The sequence below is a fragment of the Sinohyriopsis cumingii genome, chromosome 10 (assembly GCF_028554795.1).
Source record: "Sinohyriopsis cumingii isolate HCF-2022 chromosome 10, ASM2855479v2, whole genome shotgun sequence".
In the NCBI taxonomy this organism is placed as follows: Eukaryota; Metazoa; Mollusca; class Bivalvia; order Unionida; family Unionidae; genus Sinohyriopsis; species Sinohyriopsis cumingii.
The window spans coordinates 3,525,599-3,545,391 of NC_142970.1; the positions used below are offsets into that span (position 1 = coordinate 3,525,599).

At 35.9% G+C, this 19,793-nt stretch overlaps 1 protein-coding gene across 3 annotated transcripts in view; it reads right to left on the reverse strand.

The window, feature by feature from the left end:
* Positions 1–3,058: 3,058 nt before the first annotated feature.
* The window catches only part of LOC149789502 (electroneutral sodium bicarbonate exchanger 1-like), a 60,073-nt gene continuing 43,338 nt past the window's right edge, over positions 3,059–19,793 (reverse strand). For 2 of the 3 annotated variants that reach the window (XM_089971538.1, XM_089971539.1), the window contains 6 exons: positions 17,191–17,369; positions 16,397–16,469; positions 10,806–10,874; positions 8,487–8,663; positions 7,742–7,867; positions 3,059–6,084 (listed from right to left, as the gene is read on the reverse strand). In XM_089971538.1, the coding sequence (XP_089827664.1) occupies positions 5,776–6,084; positions 7,742–7,867; positions 8,487–8,663; positions 10,806–10,874; positions 16,397–16,469; positions 17,191–17,369 (933 nt within the window). In that variant the 3' untranslated portion in view covers positions 3,059–5,775. Of the gene's footprint in view, positions 6,085–7,230; positions 7,291–7,741; positions 7,868–8,486; positions 8,664–10,805; positions 10,875–16,396; positions 16,470–17,190; positions 17,370–19,793 lie in introns of all 3 variants that reach the window. The other variant, XM_089971541.1, reaches the window with a different exon arrangement.

The window sequence follows — 19,793 nt, forward strand, 5'->3', positions numbered from 1 at the left end:
TTTTAGAGTACAGATTCCTACAGATTTTGCCGGAATCAAGATTTTCATAAAATGCTACAATGATATTGATTGTTCTTCCAGTCGTGAGACTCCGCACAGATTACAGCAAACTTTAGTTGCTCAGGGTAGAAAATAGATTTTTCACCCATTTAGAATATTGTGTCCACTCAGAATCTTGTGTCCATGTTCGGTTTGTATGCAACCAGGCTACTCTTGGGTTGTGTAATTTGCATATTCCTCCTCCTTGTATGGGATGTTGTTTGTAGGTTATTACACTAATTGACAATCTTAACACCATATGCTTGATCTGACACACAGTTTTGAATTATGCAGTATCTGGGTGCATTTAGAAGTTCACCTTCTGAAAGCCGTTATTTTGAAGCAAAGGAACCATCACTTTATCTCAGACGTTCATCACCAAACTAGTTTCTGTTTCATCTAATTCTACATATGATGTAGTCTTTAGACTCAAATACCGTACATTCTTCTATTCCATCTATTTCAACATGTACATGATGTAGTTTTTGCAGCCAATATGCGATACCCTGTACGCTTGGAAACACAAATTCATCGCACCTTTTGGCAGACAGCGAAAATTACTGATTAAATATTTCAAAATATTCTGTTCCGATATAACCTCATTGATTACCAAACCCCATTGTGCTTTTGACTACTCGAGAGATGGTGTTTTTGATTACTCGAGAGATGGTGTTTTTGATTACTCGAGAGATGGTGTTTTTGACTACTCGAGAGATGGTGCTTTTGACTACTCGAGAGATGGTGTTTCTGACCTGATCTTAATACAAATTAAGGTAGATTGGCTATTATGAATATATTGATGAGTCATTTTACAAACAAGATCTTTGCATAGTTTTTAAGCGATTAGTGTTTTACCAGTCTTGAGACTGTACTTCTGTGGATTTTGACCAAACTTGATAAGTAGGTTTACTGCAGTCTGATATCTGTTTAGCATGATCTTGAGCGAGATCCCGGCATATTAGTTGGGTTTCTTTGCATTTGATTGGCTGAACTTGTCAACCCTCAAGCTACTATACAATTCTTACCAAAGTATGATCAAACTTGTGAAATAGGCTTTTATTGACAGGGTGTTTGATGAGTTTGATTATGACCACAACATATGCAGATTAACGAGGTAATCTTGTATTTAATTTGCTGAGCTTGCTACCAATATGGAGATCGAATTTCGGTCAGATTTTCCAAATTGGTAAATTAGCTTATATCATCATTGTCTTAGACAAATCATATAGTAGGTGAGAATTGTTGAAATTAAATACACGACCTTGCATGTGATTGGCAGAATTTGTTTTTCTGTATGTAGAGATGATATTACTCTTCCAATTTCCAAACAATTTGGGAAATGGGTATATATCTTCAAGATAATGATTATAAGCAAAATACTATGTATATAAATTTATAAATATCTTTTGTCAGTCAAGTATGTAAAATCGACATGATATAAAGTTATACGGATAGTTTGTATATTATTATTTAGTATTTTATTGCATAAGACTGTTTAGTGACGTGTGTGTGTGTGTGTGTGTGTGTGTGTGTGATTTAGAGCTTTAATAATTTTTCAGTCATATCGCTACGATGTCTGCAGTGTAACAGTTTACAGTGACGTCTAGCACTGGGGCATCATGCGGCAGACATGTACCATGATGTCCGACCCAGTCACATTATCCTGATACCAGGCCGACCAGTCCTAACACGCGCCAAGCGAGGCAGATGTTAGTATCATTTTTGTAAGTCTTTGGTATGACTCGGCCGGGGTTCGAACCCGCGACCTCCCGCATCCGAGGCGGACGCTCTAACCACTAGGCCACCGGAGTGGTGAGTTTAGTGACATGGTCAGCTCTCTAGTTATGCAAACAGGCGAACGACATAGGCCCACTTGAAAATTTTCTTTTTTATTCATACATCTCAAATATGTCAGCAAGGATTTTTGTGGATATGTAAGAAAGCTTGTCAGTAGCTTTCCGTGTATGAAAAATGGCGTTAAACCTCACAAACCAAACCAAAGATTGTTTTTTTTTTTACCATGACCTCAAATCATGTTTATTGAAGAGAGAATCGCTTTTCTAGCGTTTTGTTTCACGAAGACATTTACATGTGTGTCCTATACGTTTATGTGAACACATTAAATCTTTCATATAAACTTGGCAACTTGGTCATAAGAAGGGAAACATGAAACATCTTTCTCGAGATGCATGACAAGGTTTTATCATTGACCTGGCCAGCGGTCAGTGGTAAACCAAGTCATTGCATATATACTTCTGTAATATTCTGGATTAATATGAAGAACAGTGTTAAAAATATATACTACACTAACCTTCGTGCGTTGAGAATTGTTAGCCTGAGATACTTACGCTCCAAATATAAAAATATGTATTCGTGTGCATTTGAGTGTTCACCTCTTTGTGTCATTTGCCAATCAGTAACGTCGCAATTTTATCATCGCATTTGTTTTTTGTTATTATTATTTTTTTGTGTCGGCGGAAAGAATGTTTGATCTGGCGTAACATGCTTTGAGGCCGTTTGGCCGAGACATTCCTAAGTCCTACACCATATCAAATGAGTGTTTGTCCCCGACTGGGAACAAACTACAGACACGGTTTTGTATTTACTACATTGCCCCACTTCCATATATATTTTTAGTTCATTTGTGTGAATGGATTTGAGAACAAATTAGTATGTACTTAAATCATATTGGGTGCTTATGAATATCGACAGTGTTTGATATGGAAATGCAGAATCAATATGCGTATCGAACACCAGATTAACTATGTAGAAGTGATAAAGCAAATACAAGAGGAGTTGAGTGGTTAGAATTATTTTCTGTCGTAAATACTTCGGCGGGCACATTGTGCGAATTAGACTGTTTCATTACTTTCGTATGTAGCTAGATGGCGTGATTGTACTATCGCGTTCTAGTGTTTATTTATTGAGCATATGAGTGCAAAAAGTCCCTTTTCTCTGAGTTTCTTCTCTTTTCTTAAGCATTTATTCCAGTCTAAGAGAAATAAATCAAGGCGTAAGGTTGGTTATATTATTTATTAACGAAACAATATTTCAGATCTCCAGAGGTCTTTTTTATACTCTTACCAGGAAGATTTAGTGCTCAAATATCCACAAACAACTAATTCAGTTCACATAGACCGTAACGTTACTATTCGGCTAAATTACTAATTTTGTTTTGGTAAGATCAGAAAAATAACGCATTTTATGAATGGTTTATCCAAGACGAAATCTTTTAAACGATGTAAATGATATGTTGATCGCTTCTTTCTTGACAAAAAATTTCCGTTTAGGTGCACACCATAAAAATCAAGCCCAGTGTGATCTCCAAGTTTAAAACGATAAATAAATATCCAGCCCGGTAAGATCTTCCCGTTTACAGCGATAAATCAAAACGGTTTATGGTCCAAGCTTTTAACGCTAACAAAATTTACTCAAATGAGGTTTATTCTGAAAAATTAAGTAATTTTTTCCCCGTAATTATTTTCAAACAATCAGCGACCTTCATTCTTTTAAATATCGTGTTTAATATACCTTGCCCCATAGGCTGGACCCGTAGCTCTTACAAATCACTTGCTTGCGACCAAATAAGGATGAAATAAATTCATGATTAAGAAAGACTGAAGTTATGCAACCTTTCTAAATCATTTCGTATACTAGTTCCATGCCTTCCATGGGACATTCAAATTGACTGCCACTTTCACATTGTATATTTGATTCAAGAGTATATTTGATTTTACAAAACAACAGTACTACGCATGTTAAATGAAATGTTATACAATATGGACATATGATGAAGCTGATCTTCACAGCGCGCAAAATCCAGATCACAGTTCCATTTATCTGCTCTATTTCCGGTCTTTAACACACAAAATTCCAATGCGATTTTGAACGGTAAGACATGTACGTCGTTTATTTATGCTTCTTCAAAGGGTGCTCTAAAATATATATATCACGATGAGAAAGAAAAACCTGGTTTATCAGAAGAAGATAAAAAAAGTTCCTCTTTCAAAACCAGTTATAGGCATGTTTTCTGTTTTTTGTGCAAACGGTTTCTCGAGATATCCAACATTTCGAACTGAAACCTATGGTAAGAAAAGGAAAACCAAGTGTACCTCGTTAGACTGATGACGTCTGTCAAAAACATGGACTATCAACAAAACAAGCTGGGCTTATATTAGCTCTCCAAGTTTTTTGTTTATGCATACTAGTTTTTTGCTTGCCAGTTGAAAACAAAATGACAAAAGCCCGAACGTGTTTTTGTTATAGTAAGTTAGTATACAAAAAATCAAGGTTTATCTATGAAATAATAAACTTTTTTCGTCAAATGCACAGCAATTATAAATACATCGTATATCGGTAGGAAAACAATGTTTTTCAAAGAAAAAGTATTAAAAAATTCTGAGACAATCCTGGTTAACGATTTCATATACCGGTTAACCAGCATTTTCTAAATATTGTTTGCTTCCACACGTTTCAAATTTACTGAATAACCACCAATTAATTGCTGTAACTGCAGCAGATATCACTCCTTTTCATTGTTAGATATCATATCGTCGATGATTTCATTAATAACGTCATTTTTGTATTAAAGTATAGTCGTCTAACAACATTATTTTCACTACAGCCACCATTGTTGCCTTTGTGTGTTAGTGACGCGAAGCAAAGGGCACATGACGTTATGTATGTATAGGTTTTAATGACACACCAGCACGATCCTGGCTATATAGTACCGATTAAATGTTCGGTTCTAATATATATATAAATATAAGAATTGACAAATTGAAAGAAAATTAGGAAGATAAACCCTTCTAAATAAAAATAAATATGAAGTCCAACATGATGCAAGATAACAGGTAACGATGTTACAATTCTTTAAAAGATAACAAATATTCATAAGATGAAGAAATGAAATAAACAAAATGAATTCTTTAGGTTGATTTGCTGAACTAAGTATACTAATTTAAGGACTGGAAGAACTATTCGGACAATAACAGATTAGAAATCTAGTTGTAGGCAACACAAAAGCCGTATCAAATCAAATTATGCGCCATGTTTAAATATTATATGATCCATACGCCCGACGTAGATTTCAAACTTTGTTGGTCTAAAGCTATAGGTGATCCACGGCACGAAACTTTTTCCTCTTCTTTTTGTAATTCTTTGTAGTTAGATGGGAAAGAAATGGATAAAAAAAACAATGGGTGGGACTTTAACCAAAATATAACTTTTTTCTTCACATTCGACCATGAACTAATTTGTATCCCAAAAAACAGCGCGATCGGTCCCTATTTGTAATGAAGAACTAAAACATAACATGTCCAAATTAGCGATGTGTATACTATTTTATAAAAAAAATGAGTATTTCAAAATAATGTATTAATTTTGATTGCAGTAAGTCAAATTGAAACATTTACATTTCCTTATTTTTGTCTTTCCTAGTACGGTACAGCAATCTCTTATCATTATATTTCTTTTCAAGAACATTGCATTGCATGATCTCGGACCGAAGTGGAATAATTTGGATGTATTCGGATTCATCACGCATACGCTTTCAAATCGTTTCGTGACATTGTGTAGTGATATGGCATATTATACATAAGATGGGTTTATGGAGAATTGTGTTGAATATGTCATGTGATTAAACTTATATCTTCTTTTAAAAGTGTCCATTCAGATTCCAGTAATATGGACGATAATTATTTCAACCTCTATTATACATGTCTGGTTAATTGCTTTCTATAATTCAATTTTATTGTTCGAATCTTTCAATATATTGCTATCATTCTGATAATTCTCTATGTAAAAGGTCGAGGGAACTGGCGCTGAGATCTTTGAGTCAATTCTAGGACCACTTAAAGTCTTCCCTTGATGGTCTGTGAGTTTATTGCCATTTACTGTAACGTCCGAGTCTTTACTGCAGATGAAAGGACAACTATACCGATGTCCGATAATTTGTTTTCTTCTGATTACATTTTCTTCCAAGGGTGCCAAATTTAACTGAAGCTGACTAGGTCTGTGACCACCCTCCTCGCTGTCCCTTTCACCCTTGAGAAAAGGAAAAAGTTTAACATAAAGTGTCTAAAAAAACAATATATCATTCTCTTTTTAAGAATGCAGTATCTCTGTACTTGCCGTTAAGTTCATGTGGATAATTACATCCCATATATAATGTACCTACTAACGTTTAATACTTCAAGCGGATAATTACATCCCATATATAATGTACCTACTAACGTTTAATACTTCAAGCAGATAATTACATCCCATATATAATGTACCTACCAACGTTTAATACTTCAACATATGTTTCCTGATAAAAGAAAGAGACCATGAGTAACGATCAAGAGCACAACTCGTCAATAGCTCTGCTTCGTTCTTTACGTTTTCAGTTTTCTTTCTTGTTCATCTGCTATAATAAGTTCAATCATTTTTTTCCAGATACAAATAAATTCATATCTTTTCACGTGAGTAAATACTTCCATTTCTTAAAGGTAAATTTCGTTTTCTACATGCTCTCAATATTTGTTTGATTTTTGCGTCCAGAGACCCATCGTATTTAGAATGTGACCGATATCAGAAAAAGCAGGGCTGTAATTAGGCATCTATTGATGGAGTAGTGTACCGCTGTCATAGGCTTTCCTATTATTTAAAAGAAAATATATGGATATTATAAACTCTTTCTAATTAAAGACTCTAGCAATCCTTTCATGTAAAATTCTGATATAACGAACAATTTAATGTAAGGAAAAATGCCTATAAACCAAACATTTAAGTTTGCTGTAGTTAGAAACTATTGTTCATAAATCAACTTTATATTTTATATTAGATCAGACTAAATTAGAAAGACAGGATGAATATAATGTTATTGCATCAGGGAAGTTTCGGTAGGTAAACAGACGGGATGAATATAACGTTATTGTATCAGGGAAGTTTTGGCAGGTAAACAGACGGGATGGATATAAGGTACAATGTATCAGAGAAGGTTTAAGCAAGAAAACAAACGGGATAACAAGACAAAAGCTAAATAAAAATGCAGGGACACAAAAAAAATATACAAAAAGCAACACGGACCATTGCATCCAACACTTCAGGAGAAAGGCAAAGAATAGACAAAAATGGTTAATTGTAGCTGAAATTCAAGCAGTGTAATCTAGGTTACATACTAAATATTAATCAGACATTTCCACATACGGTTTAGAATTTATTGCATTCTGTCGGACGCTTCTCGCCACCACCCTCCAGCTGTGGAATCTAATCAAGACAAAAACTAGACATGTCATTTGACTGAAGGAAAAGTAAAATGTGAGTTCATCCACCACATCTTTTTCTCATTTTAATTTCGCCAAAGGCAGGACTTTCCTTTGACTAAAGCTATGCAGGTATAAAAAAAGTACTGTTTTGAACGTATACGAGATTGCTTTCTTGCACGCTATATATTTTTGGAAGCCCGCTTCTTTGCATGAAAGCTTGCATGCACCCTAGTCACCAATAAAATGGTAGCATACTCTAAAAATAAATTAATGAAAAGCATTATCTTGTTAGTTACATCGTACTAATATAAACTAAATGAAATTGTTTACTTATGCAGCCAACTGTAAAATACTAACACACATTTTGATACACTTAAGTGCTTGTCTGATTCTATCGTTGGATCATCGAATCATTTTATTATCCACATCGACCACGCAATATGATAGCATACCTTATCCGTGTGCTCTTCTTCCGTTTTGGGTTTGCGGAGTGGCGGCAAAATGTGATCCAACCATTGTAACTCTCTCTGCGTGAAGACCCAGTCGAGCGCTTTTCTTATAAATACAGTTGCCAAAACCTTTCAGAGAATTAACAAAAATATAATAAATAGCATAAACAATGTCGGTGAGAAACCAAGACATATTCTGGAAGAGCTGAAGTAAAAGCCTTATATATAGCAAATGGAGAAAGATGGAATAAAGTGAACGTATATGTCAGGTAATAAAAACTACCTAGCAAAGGGATATCGAATCGAACATCAGTTTAAAGCAACAGAAACATGGATGAACAAGACAATTAATTAATTAATCTAATAAAAGCTAAGTTTTGGCTATGATTTCCAGACGAGTTCATAATTAACGCTCATGTCAAAGACGCTCTTGGAATTTTCAAATTTTATTTTGCATTTATGTTCCAGCTATCGTTGTACATGCCAATTATGCATGCTTGCTTTAAAATTAGCTTTATAGGATGAAGCCACTAACAAAACTTAATGTCGACGATGTAGTGAAAAAAAACAAAATCTAAACATTTAAAATTTCCCTGAATACTAACAGAATGGAGAGATATTCCTTTTATTTTCAGTTCACTACTACCACTACTACTACTACTACTACTACTACTAATAATAATAATAATAATTCAGGGTATATTTTTATAGTTTACTTTCCAGATAGCTATGTTGACGTATAACTTACCATAATTGGAAATGCTATTGATATGACCTTCACACTTTTCACCACCCATAGAAGGATGAGGCATACTATTTGGATTGCTGTGTAAAAGTGCACACGCCGTAACGGAACGTGGCGAAGGAAGACGTAATCCGGTTGATATTTTAGCGGCATAAAGAAGAGGAGTATCCTTTGAACTAGCTGCAAATGAAAATAAAAGGAGGATGCTAATTCCTAATTGAGATTCACACGCTTATTTTGTAGACAATTATGCCAAATGTTCAGTGAACTAAGTCTCGTGTAGGAGACGGTACACATCAGCTCTGTATTTAAACAATAATAAAAGCGTTACAATTCATCTTTTTGAATTTTCCAAATAAGCATAGGCTTTTGCATCTTCTTCATATGTTTCTTAATTCTTTATCATAACAGAGATTCCACCTAACGGCTGGCTTATCTAATCCTGGCCAGATAAAATATTGGGGAAATCTTTAAACTGTACATATCTGTTATATTGTGTGTGGGGGGCTTTTTTTTCGTCCAGAATATTAAAATTCTGTTTCTCGTAAAATGAAGAGTTACATTGTCCAAAATTACCGACTGCAGTTACCTACCTAGAGTAAGGCTTGATTTGTTGTTATATGTGACGTCACTGTAGAACAAGCTGCAGAGCCCCTAATATAGAAGCGTACTGACTGCACTGTCACTTTGAACTATTATCCCCATCCAAACTCCCAAAAATGGTTACAAAGTGTTATCAGAAGAAGAGGGTCACATTTTATATTTCTAAATGAAGAAAGATTACGAAAATACGGCTAAACCGATTATACTGTATCAACCGGGAAGTGTCATGAATTATACCGTATCAACCGGGAAGTGTCATGAACAACTTTCCACGTCGGTCATAATGATCATTCCATATTTTCCCAATCATACTACAAGTCATCAATCATCCTAAATGTTTCATAAAATATAAATAAAACAAAAAACAAAAAAAAAAGAAAAAAAAAAGATGTAGGCAATCACGAGAGAGAGAGAGAGAGAGAGTCGGATCGTAAATCGTCTCCATTCAGAAGGTACAGAAATTTTAACTGCAAATACATATCTAAAATATACATTTACTTTATACTTTAATGATGGAGAAAAATAGCAGCAAATATCAAGCAGAACACGGAGAAATATTATGTAAGGAGATTATGTGTTATATTTAACACGAGACAGGAAGCCCCATATATCATTTCAATGAACTGCAATTTATTTTGAATAGCTATTGTCGAAAATTTTGACTAAAAAAGGGGATTTGATGTTTTTTTTTCTCTGTGTGGCTTGTATAATATAATTTACACCAGATAGAACTTTAACTTTTCAATGCATACTTTTTTTTTCGTAACTCATTCCAATAATTGGCATAATTTATTTCCATTTTCTGTAAATCTATGACCATTGTATTTGCAGGTGTGCCGTTTTTCTGTCAATCTATCGATAACCACGTTGATTGTAGGTGTACCATTTTTCTGTCAATCTATCGATAACCACGTTGATTGTAGGTGTACCATTTTTCTGTCAATCTATCGATAACCACGTTGATTGTAGGTGTACCATTTTTCTGTTAATTTATTGATGACCATATTGATCGCTGTGTAGTTGTACAATTAGTTGTTTGTTCTACAGAATCACTCTTCAGTTCATAACCCATCGCGAGTTCCCTGCACCATATTTATTGCAGTTTTTGGTTCTTGTTAAGCGTTACTTCTTCATACGTTTGTGAGGGTCATACTTATAAATGGAATTTATTCGTAAACGATTATATGAATACGTCCAATAACAAGAAATGTGAGGTTCACCGGATTAAAGATTTCAGGGAAAAAAAAGTTTCAAAATAAACATTGTAATTGGATTGGTAAACTGATAGTGTTTCGAGTGATTAAAAAGAACGAATGAATTGGTCTCTGGTTATTTTCTCTCTATATCAAATGCAAATCGCTATAACTTAGACATCTTTTCAAGAGGTTTCCCCATAGACACAATCTTTTGTCTGCGTTCAGGAATTTTTATTTCTGAAGCCAGCGCAAAGTCTTAAAGAAATATTTGTCATTCTCCTTTATTTTCTTGTTTTCTGTTTCTAAAACATGCAAGATCTATTAATGCATATATGTACCTTGTTATTAGACATACTGTGTACAATTCAGCGCAGTAATGATACATTTCTTTACCTTGCTATTTTACATACCTGTATGCCATTCAGCGCAGTAAAGATACATTTTACGTACTTGTTATTGCACTTACCTGCATACCATTCAGCTCAGCAATAATATATATTATTCACCTTGCAACGGCACTTACCTGCATACCACCCAGAGCAGCAACACCCATGTAAAGGAAGACTCCATAAAGTACCGGCATTGGAATATACTGCAATGCATGAGAAATTTTAAATAACATATACGCTATGCAATGCTTCATTGGTACGTTGCAGTCAATTGTAATTTATGTGGAATCCAGTCTGAATTGTAAAGTTTCGTATTTTATGTTTTTAAATTCTGTATTTTAAAACGTGGAAAATAGCGAGTAACTTAGGAAGCTTTACAATTCATCTGAAATGAAACTGATGACAGATATTGAAAGCTAAGTTAGGATCTATCATGACTCAACATGTAAGTATTCATCCCTGAATATAAATATCATTCCACCTACATAGTTAATATTGATTAGAAGAAATATGATACAAACTTTGAAAATGTTTAGTAGTGAACGTGGTTATTACATTTCGATTCTAAGGACGAACAAACACCGAGTGAGTGTCCTACAGTTATTGTCAGCTTAAAATAACTCTCGGTGCAGTCAGGTTCTATTTATGTAGTGACTTAGCCAGAACACTAATGTGAGCATCTTGGGTATTGGATGTCAGAGACTGTCAGTGTCCACATTTCTGTTATATATCTTCCCAATGTTAGTTGAGCCTAGATCAGTTTTACTCCCCTGGACAAAGTATACGTGCTTCACTGAGCTGATAATAGTTGTATAATGTCATAATTGGGATATTTATGTATGAAACATTATCTAAGAAATATAAACAGCAAGAGGTAATTTGTTTATGAGAGCAAATACATATCTATATATGACAATAATGGGATGATAATGGTACTTGACAGAAGGAACGAAAAGTCTTCCAAGGTGAATGTAGTAAAATGAAATTTTATCTGGAACATGATAGTCAAATCCGTGATTTTTAACGTCCGATGCAACACTTTGTTCCTAGAATAGGAAGATGTTATGTGAGAAAGATATTTCAAATAATCACTTGACCAAAATGTGATTCTGATGACCATAAGTACATTTCTAAGGTCACTAATTATAATCAGTTGGTGTAGAAGTTCACTTATGCGCAAGATTATGAAAACAATTTGGGATAACAAATTGTTAGTTTTTATGTTGATACAAGTGTCAATGAAAATCATACTAGTTACGGTGGACTTTACTACAAGGGAGTCATACCTACATGTATTTATAATAATAATAATAATAATAATAATAATAATAATAATAACAATAATGAGGACTTTGTATAGCGCCTAATCTTTAAAAGCTATAAGCGCTTTACAACATAAGACAATACCTACAAGATAAAAAACATACAATGATATGATTACAAAAACAAACACCATGAAAATAGAAAACATAAAAAAAACATGCTGAAGTATTTAAGGTAGGAAACATTATTAGGTCTTTAAGTTTGTTCTTGCAGTCAAAATAAGTGAGTTTTCAGGGCAGTCTTGAATGGGATCACTGTGTCTTTGTGTCTAAGTTCTGTGGGCAATTCATTCCACGTTGCTGGGCCCTGGTATGCAAAAGAACGATGCCCATATGACTTCGTTTTCATAGTGGGAATAATGAGTATACGATTGTCAGAAGAGGAGCGTAAGTATCTTCCTGGTGTGTACACATAGGTGAGGTCGGATAGGTATGTTGGACTAGAGTCCGTCAGTGAAACGTAGCACAGAGAACAAATTTTGTGTTTGATTCTGGATCGAATGGATAGCCAGTGTAGGGTACAGAGCAGCGGGGAGGTGTGCTCTGATCGTGGTACTCTACGTATGATCCGAGCAACTGTATTTTTTAACTTTTTGAAGTTTCTGGAGTAGATATTGAGATGAACCAGACATAATTGAGTTACAATAGTCCAGTCTTGAAAGTATTAATGAACACACAAGTATTTTAGTGGCATCAGCGGAAAGATATTTGCGAATGGAGCTGATGCGTCTCAGCTCAAGACATGCAGCCTTGCATATGTTCATGACATGGTGGTGCAATGTGAGAGTACTGTCCAGAGTAACACCTAGGTTTCGTACTGACTGTGTGAATTGAATGTTAGTGTTGCTGATATTTATTGTTTGAGGTAAATGATGTGAATAAGAAAGTCTTTGTGTTGTGATCAGAATGGGCTCAGTTTTATCATCATTCATCTGCAGCTTGTTACATGTCATCCATGATTTCACATCAGAAATGCACCTCTCTACACCTTGGATAGTAGCATCAACTTCAGTTGGTGGCTAGATTTGTATATTTGAGTGTCATCAGCGTACAATTGGTGAGACACTGCATGATGATCTATGACACTTGAGAGCAGCTGAGTGTATCGAATGAAGAGAACAGGTCAAAGAACAGACCCCTGTGGAACACCACAACATAGATTAACTGGGCTGGAGTGTAGTCCATTTGCAGACACAAGTTGTGTCCTGTTGACCAAGTAGGACTTGAACCACAGTAAGGCTGTATCATGAATGCCAAATACATGCTGGAAACGGTGAAGTAATATATCATGGGCTATTGTGTCAAATGCTGCAGACAAATCAAGGAGGGTGAAGACTGTAATCTTTCCGCTATCCAAAGCAGAGATAATGTCATTAACTACTTTTAGAAGAGTAGTTTCAGTACTATGGCAAGGGCGATATACAGACTGTACATTGCTAAAAAGACTGTTTGAATTCAGACGAGATACAAGCTGAGATAGAACAATCTTTTCTAAGATTTTTTATATGAATTGGAGATTATAAACTGGTTGGTAGTTCTTTAAATCGTTATGGTCTAGTGTTGGTTTCTTCAGCAGAGGCTTTACAATGGCAGTTTTGAAAAATGACGGGAATTCCCCGGATGAGAGAGAGGTATTAATAACATCAGTTAGTGAAGGCAATACTGGATCTAAGCACTCAAGCAGCAGTGATGTTGGAATTGGATCAAGTTCACATGACTTTGGTGCACTCTTCGTCAGGATTGTACGTACAAAATCCATAGAGACGGGTTCAAATGCTGCTAATGGTTACCGCTGAAATTCTGTATCCCAACTGTATGGTGACGACGAGTCAATTGAAATTGTGGTGTCAAGCTTATCTCTAATGGTTTGTACATTATCACGGAAGAAATTTGCAAACATGTCCGGAAGGTCGACTGGAGAGAAGGTAGTTGGAAGTGGTGTACATTTGTTCCTTGACATTAGCTTGTTAGTAATCTGGAAGAGCTCTTTGCAGCTGGAACTTTCCATGATCTTAGTACTGTAGTGGGCTGATTTCGCTGCATGGACTATATTTGTGACATTCTTCTTAGCGGCTTCATAGATTTGCTTATGAATAGTGAGTCTGGTGGAAAGCCAAAGCTTCTCATCTTTACGGCAGTCTCTTTTAGCGGTGCGAATCTGGTCCCTAACACTGCTATACCATAGAGAACACTTTTGAATTGATACTTTGTACTTGGTAGCTGGGCATGTTTGTCGAGCAATGAACGCAGGCACTTATCGAGTTGTTTTGTTGTAGGAGGTAAGCAAGTTGTTAGGTTTGCTTGGATGTCATGCATTAATTTGGTTCTATTTATCATACGGACTTTTCTCTTAGTAGCATATAAAGGTGGAGGGCTAGGGACTGATACGTCAAGATGGCATATAATGCAGAGGTGATCTGATGCAAGTTCGTGGGATACCAGGGAGGACCGTAGAATGTTATCATCAGGTCTATGAAGAATCCAGTCTAAAATGTGACCATGTTTATGGGTGGGATGGTTAACTGATTGTTTGAGGTTGAAAACGTTAATGGAATCTATGAGTTTTGATGTGTTTGGGTTTCCAGTACAGTCAAAGTGAATGTTGAAATCTCCAAGAATAATCAGGTTGCCACCTTCGAATTTCCATACTCCAGGAGATTCGGAAACTGCTCCAAAAAGAGAGATTTAGTCAGCTTCTTTTTTCTACTAGGAGGAGGGCGGTATAGGCAGAAAAAATGGACTGGCCTTTGCGCCAGTGTGAGTGTGAATTAGACTAGTTCAAACGATGTGTGGTCAAAATCGAATGTTGTTGTGTGGTTAAGACGTTTGCTCATGGAATTCTTTATGATGACAGCAACTCCACCTCTTCGAGAGTGGCGAGGGAACGACTTGATGGAGTAACCGGTGGGTATTAGATCCGCGCACTTGGTCTCCTCGCCTGATGTTTTTAGCCATGTTTCTGACAGGAAAAAGATGTCGATATTCTGGTGGTTGATAAAATTAACTATTTCTGTGCGCTTTTCCGGTGGTCCTACTGATTGGGCATTTAATAATGCAATACGCAGAGGTATCTCTTGGATAGTTAACACAAAGGTTGACAATTTAATAGGGATTTGAATTAGGTTATCTAAATTAGAGGTCGAATTTTTAAATTGTTGTTGAGCCGGAAAGGGCATAAGGAGATAACTGGAATTCTTCTTCCTGTTCTACGCCGGCCAGCTTTAAAACACCGTTTCTTTTTTCGCTTCTGTTTACATTTAAGTTATGATGAATGTTGTCCCAGTTCGTTTAGTCTAGAGCACAATGTAGTGTGGAGAGCCAAGGAGTGGTCATTTAAAGCAATTAATGAGGGTCCATTATAGCATAAACGGGTTGACTGGAGAGTATCACGTGATGGCGGTTTGTTCAACAACAAAGGATGTTGTAGCGGTGGAGCAAGGCAGCAGAGAAAAAGTCTAATTGTTCTCGTTTCCAAAACAAGGAGATGAAGAAAAACATACGAATTGAACAGCCAATACATGATGAACACAATAACGTAGACGAAGACAGGCAACAAGCACATATGGAAAAGGATTAGTTTATTATAGGCGTTTAAAAAGGTGGAATCAAACTACATCAAGATAATGCGATAAAACCGCAAGAATTCTGCGAACGAAATCAGTGAAAATCAAATGTTTCTTCAAGACCTTGGACAGAGTAATGTTTTAGAATTAATTAAAGGCATATAATGATGTTCAATTTGGCAAGGTTTTGAAACAATGTCCATCTAAGTACGCATCCAGAATGTTAGCAAGTAACTTTCAGACTGTATTTGCTTATTATTCCTTCAAAAGTATACCCAGTGACCTCGAGAATCCTTTCATGGTCATCACGACCTAATTGGGTCCTTTGACATTCTCACTGCACATACATGTAAAATTACGACTGGTTTGGTTCATGAGGTATTAAATGTAGCATCTTGCTTTCAATGTCAGAGTGAATGCTCCCCTCTGCCTTCGACAAATTATGAGTAGTCGTTGAACCTTGAAACGTGGACCAAGGTCATAAATAATTGGTCATGAGACCTCCTTAAACGGCATCATAATAATGCATATTCCTCATTGAACGCAAATTAACACACTGTGAGGTTGAATATACGAACATGGTGATCGTTAATCAAAGGAGGTGTCGAACCCCACTCTAGGTATCTAATACACAATTTAGTATGGCCTATAGTTAGCTTACAAGATCCGGCCAACCGGCGGACGAAAGGTAGGAAAACAATATCTCTCTTTTTGAGTCTGTGTGTGTGACAATGTGTGTGTGTGTGTGTGTGTGTGTGTGTGTGTGTGTGTGTGTGTAGAATGGGGTGGGGAGGGGGGGAGACTTAATTCCACGAAAGATCTGATAGTGATTCATCTCACCTGCAGGACTGACGTAATTAAAACCGCTAGGCCACTGAATATTCCAACCATCAGAGCAGTAATTCTTTGTTCTCTGAAAAATAATTGTATGTTCGAGTTCAACTTTCACATTCAGTGTAGACATGTTTTTCAAAAGAAAATGAAGCTATTTACTACATTATTTAAAACCAGCACATCTCGAAACATAAACGAAAGGTGCCAAGCCTCCTACGAATATGGTAGAACACTTTTCTGTGGCATTATTTCGTTTGAGGTCATGATTTGCTTCTATTGATTTTGACTTTCATCAGACGAATGTCGATTTTTTTTAAATTTCCGAAATCAGTGTAGTGTAGTGTTTATCGATCATCAGAAATGGATTGAACTGGCTCTGTACTGTTTGCTAATTAGATTACAGGGTTTTGCTACAGTAATATTTTGTAAATGATCGAACATCAGCCAATCACATGATGAGATTATTCAAGCAGTGGAATTCAAGCGAGCAATATGAGCATTCTAATCTTTCGAATGTTATGTCATTAAAGAGAGAAGGAAAAATGCAAACATTGGTTGGTATAAAATATAAAATATCAAAAGACTGCCTGAATACGGTTAGCTTTAACAAGTAAATACTGATATTGGTGATCTGTGTCTGTTTTTCAAGTTTCATTTCTGTGTTGCGATTGCTTGGGTAAGGCAGAGATCATGGTGGCTCTGGGGTAAACCCCATCGTAATATAACATGTTCGTGCGTGCGATGATTGTAGTTAACAGGGGTCAAAAGCGTCGTATTTCTCTTTATCCCCTGCGATCTACCTAGCTCCAAGGAATACGGGCTTCTCGCCAGGTGCAGCGGTTTCAGATTCCTTTTTCAAACTCATCACGTGAGCAAGAGCGGTAACTGTTGCTGCAACATACCAAGGAAGTCCTAGCAGTGATAATACTCCCACCAGAATAGCAACAATCAACATGTCTAGGTGATAACCGGATCCTTTCTGAAAACAAGGAAAAGCAAAACATCAGGCAGATTAGAATATCTCGCGGAAAAAATACATTCCGGACTGTTACACCTTGTATTTGCTTAAGCCCTAAATGATGGTTCTGGTCATACGCAAAAGTTACTATTGTGTTTAGCCCCTATGACAGATTATCAGAGTGGTATCACACAGTTAGTTCAAGTGTGAAACGTAAGTGTTCAAGAAGTGTTTATGCATTTTTGTTTTACACGGCATACATTTCAGCTGGGATGTAAAGAGTAGCATTTCAGTAAAGTAACTTTTCACAAAACGTTTTTGACTGTGGTTTGTTTATGACTTTCTGCTTATATTTCCGCGTTAATCTCCTCCCTTGGCTTACTTAGAAACACACGAAATGACACGTACGGACATGGTATTATCAACTCTACTAGGTTAACTTTCACCCATATGAGACTATTTACGGTTCAAAACTTCTCGGGGAATTGAGCTGTTTAGGGTTCTTTAAGGGGAACATGCATGTTTTCTTTAAACTGGTCATATATAATTTAATTTCTTGTCCAGAAATGAAATGCAAGGGTAAACAGTTTTCATTGTTCTTGAAATTCAAGCTATTAAATCAAAAGCAGAAACATATAGATTATAGAAATTTCAGTTAGAGGTTACTAGCGTAGTGTTAAGTATATGTTGTGTTTTAACTTTTGGCACGTCACTGTAGCTATAAAGAAGTTTTTACAGCTATTAAAATCAATATTAATAATCTACCTATTGACGAATTTGGAGTGATCTCCCCATTGGATTATTCAGGTGGCGCTATACAGTTTCGCATTTTGCATAAGGGTTAGGATTTTAAAGAAAAAGAATGTCCCCGGCTTTCCTCACTGGTTATACTGGCTATTTTAAAAAAGACCTTGTATATCTTATATATAATGCAAAGAACCTTTAATTCCCTTTATTTTGGTGTATGATTGATGGGTGTACTATGGGTTATAGAGTATATAGCTTGGCCTTACTTCAAATGTGCATCTTTCAAAAAAGTGCTAGCTCTACTTAGTCATTTTCACTTCCTGAACTTCAGAGGTAAATTGTATAAACAAGAGCCGATAATTTTTTTTACATTTTATATATTTGGTAATTCATTCATTGCACTTTCAGAAGCTGGTATTGTCTAGTCTGGCAAAATTCATTTTCCCTATTTTAATAGCTGCTATGTATAGTGTATTTTAGACTAATTCAGACTGATTTTTTAACACAAGGGAGCAGTCATTTTAGTTAGCAGTGTGCTTAAATCATGTAAAATTTCCAAAAGTACAATATCCAAAAGAAATATCATCCACATTACATTAATGTAGCATAGAGGTATGCAAACATTCTCTCCACTGTGCATGTTTTAAATGCGAACTACTTCACCTTACATACGTCACTCTCTCAAAAGTACATATTTTCTGGTGAGCGCCACCTCAGCCGGGAAAGTTCTGTTGCGACATGCGATATGTAATATCAGTCACGCAGAAGTATTTCGACATGGGTCGAATAGGAAAATATTGCTATGTTGAGTCGTTCGGGTGTATATAAACCACAGCATCGTAACGGAAATTGGGGGCTGACCCGGGATACAAATTTCTGAAAAATATATCAGAAAAATTAAAACTGCTTTTGAAATTTAAATTTTCATTTTGTTTGGAATTTACTTAGTTCCTGGTATTTTATTTTAAAATAGTGAAACCAACTAGCTTTCACAATGTCATCTAGAGTGGAGAGTTTTGTTTCTAATCCAACCCAGGACGAGTTAGAATCTTTGAAAATGGAAATAAAACTATAAAATATGGAATTAGAGTTAAGAAAAGTTCGATTTCAGATTGACCGCTCCGGTGGCCTAGTGGTTAGAGCGTCCGCCTCGGAAGCGGGAGGTTGTGGATTCGATCCCTGGTCGAGTCATACCAAAGACTTTCAAAAATGGTACTAACAGCTCCCTCGCTTATCGCTTTAAGAGGTTAGTGTTAGGACTGGTCGGCCTGGTATCAGAATAATGTGACTGGGTGGGACATCATGCTACATGTCTGCGGAATGATGACTCAGTGCTTGACATCACTATAAACTGTCACACTGCAGACATCGTAGCGATATGACTGAAAAATTGTTAAAGCTACGTTAATAATCCAAATCATACACACACACACACACACACACACACACACACACACACACAGTTTCAGATTGAACTGGAAATGCAAAATATGTCACGAAATTTGACCTTTTAAAGCGTTCTGGCAGATTGCACTCAAGGGAGGAGAAAAATCAATTTTAGCATTTGCAACTCCACATGGACTTGATCAAAATAAAGTGATGAAATTCGATATGAAAAATTCTCCTTCAACATCCCAGCATTTAATAAACATGATAACATTGGGCTTAGATTGTTGTGATGCGTACATCAAGTCATTA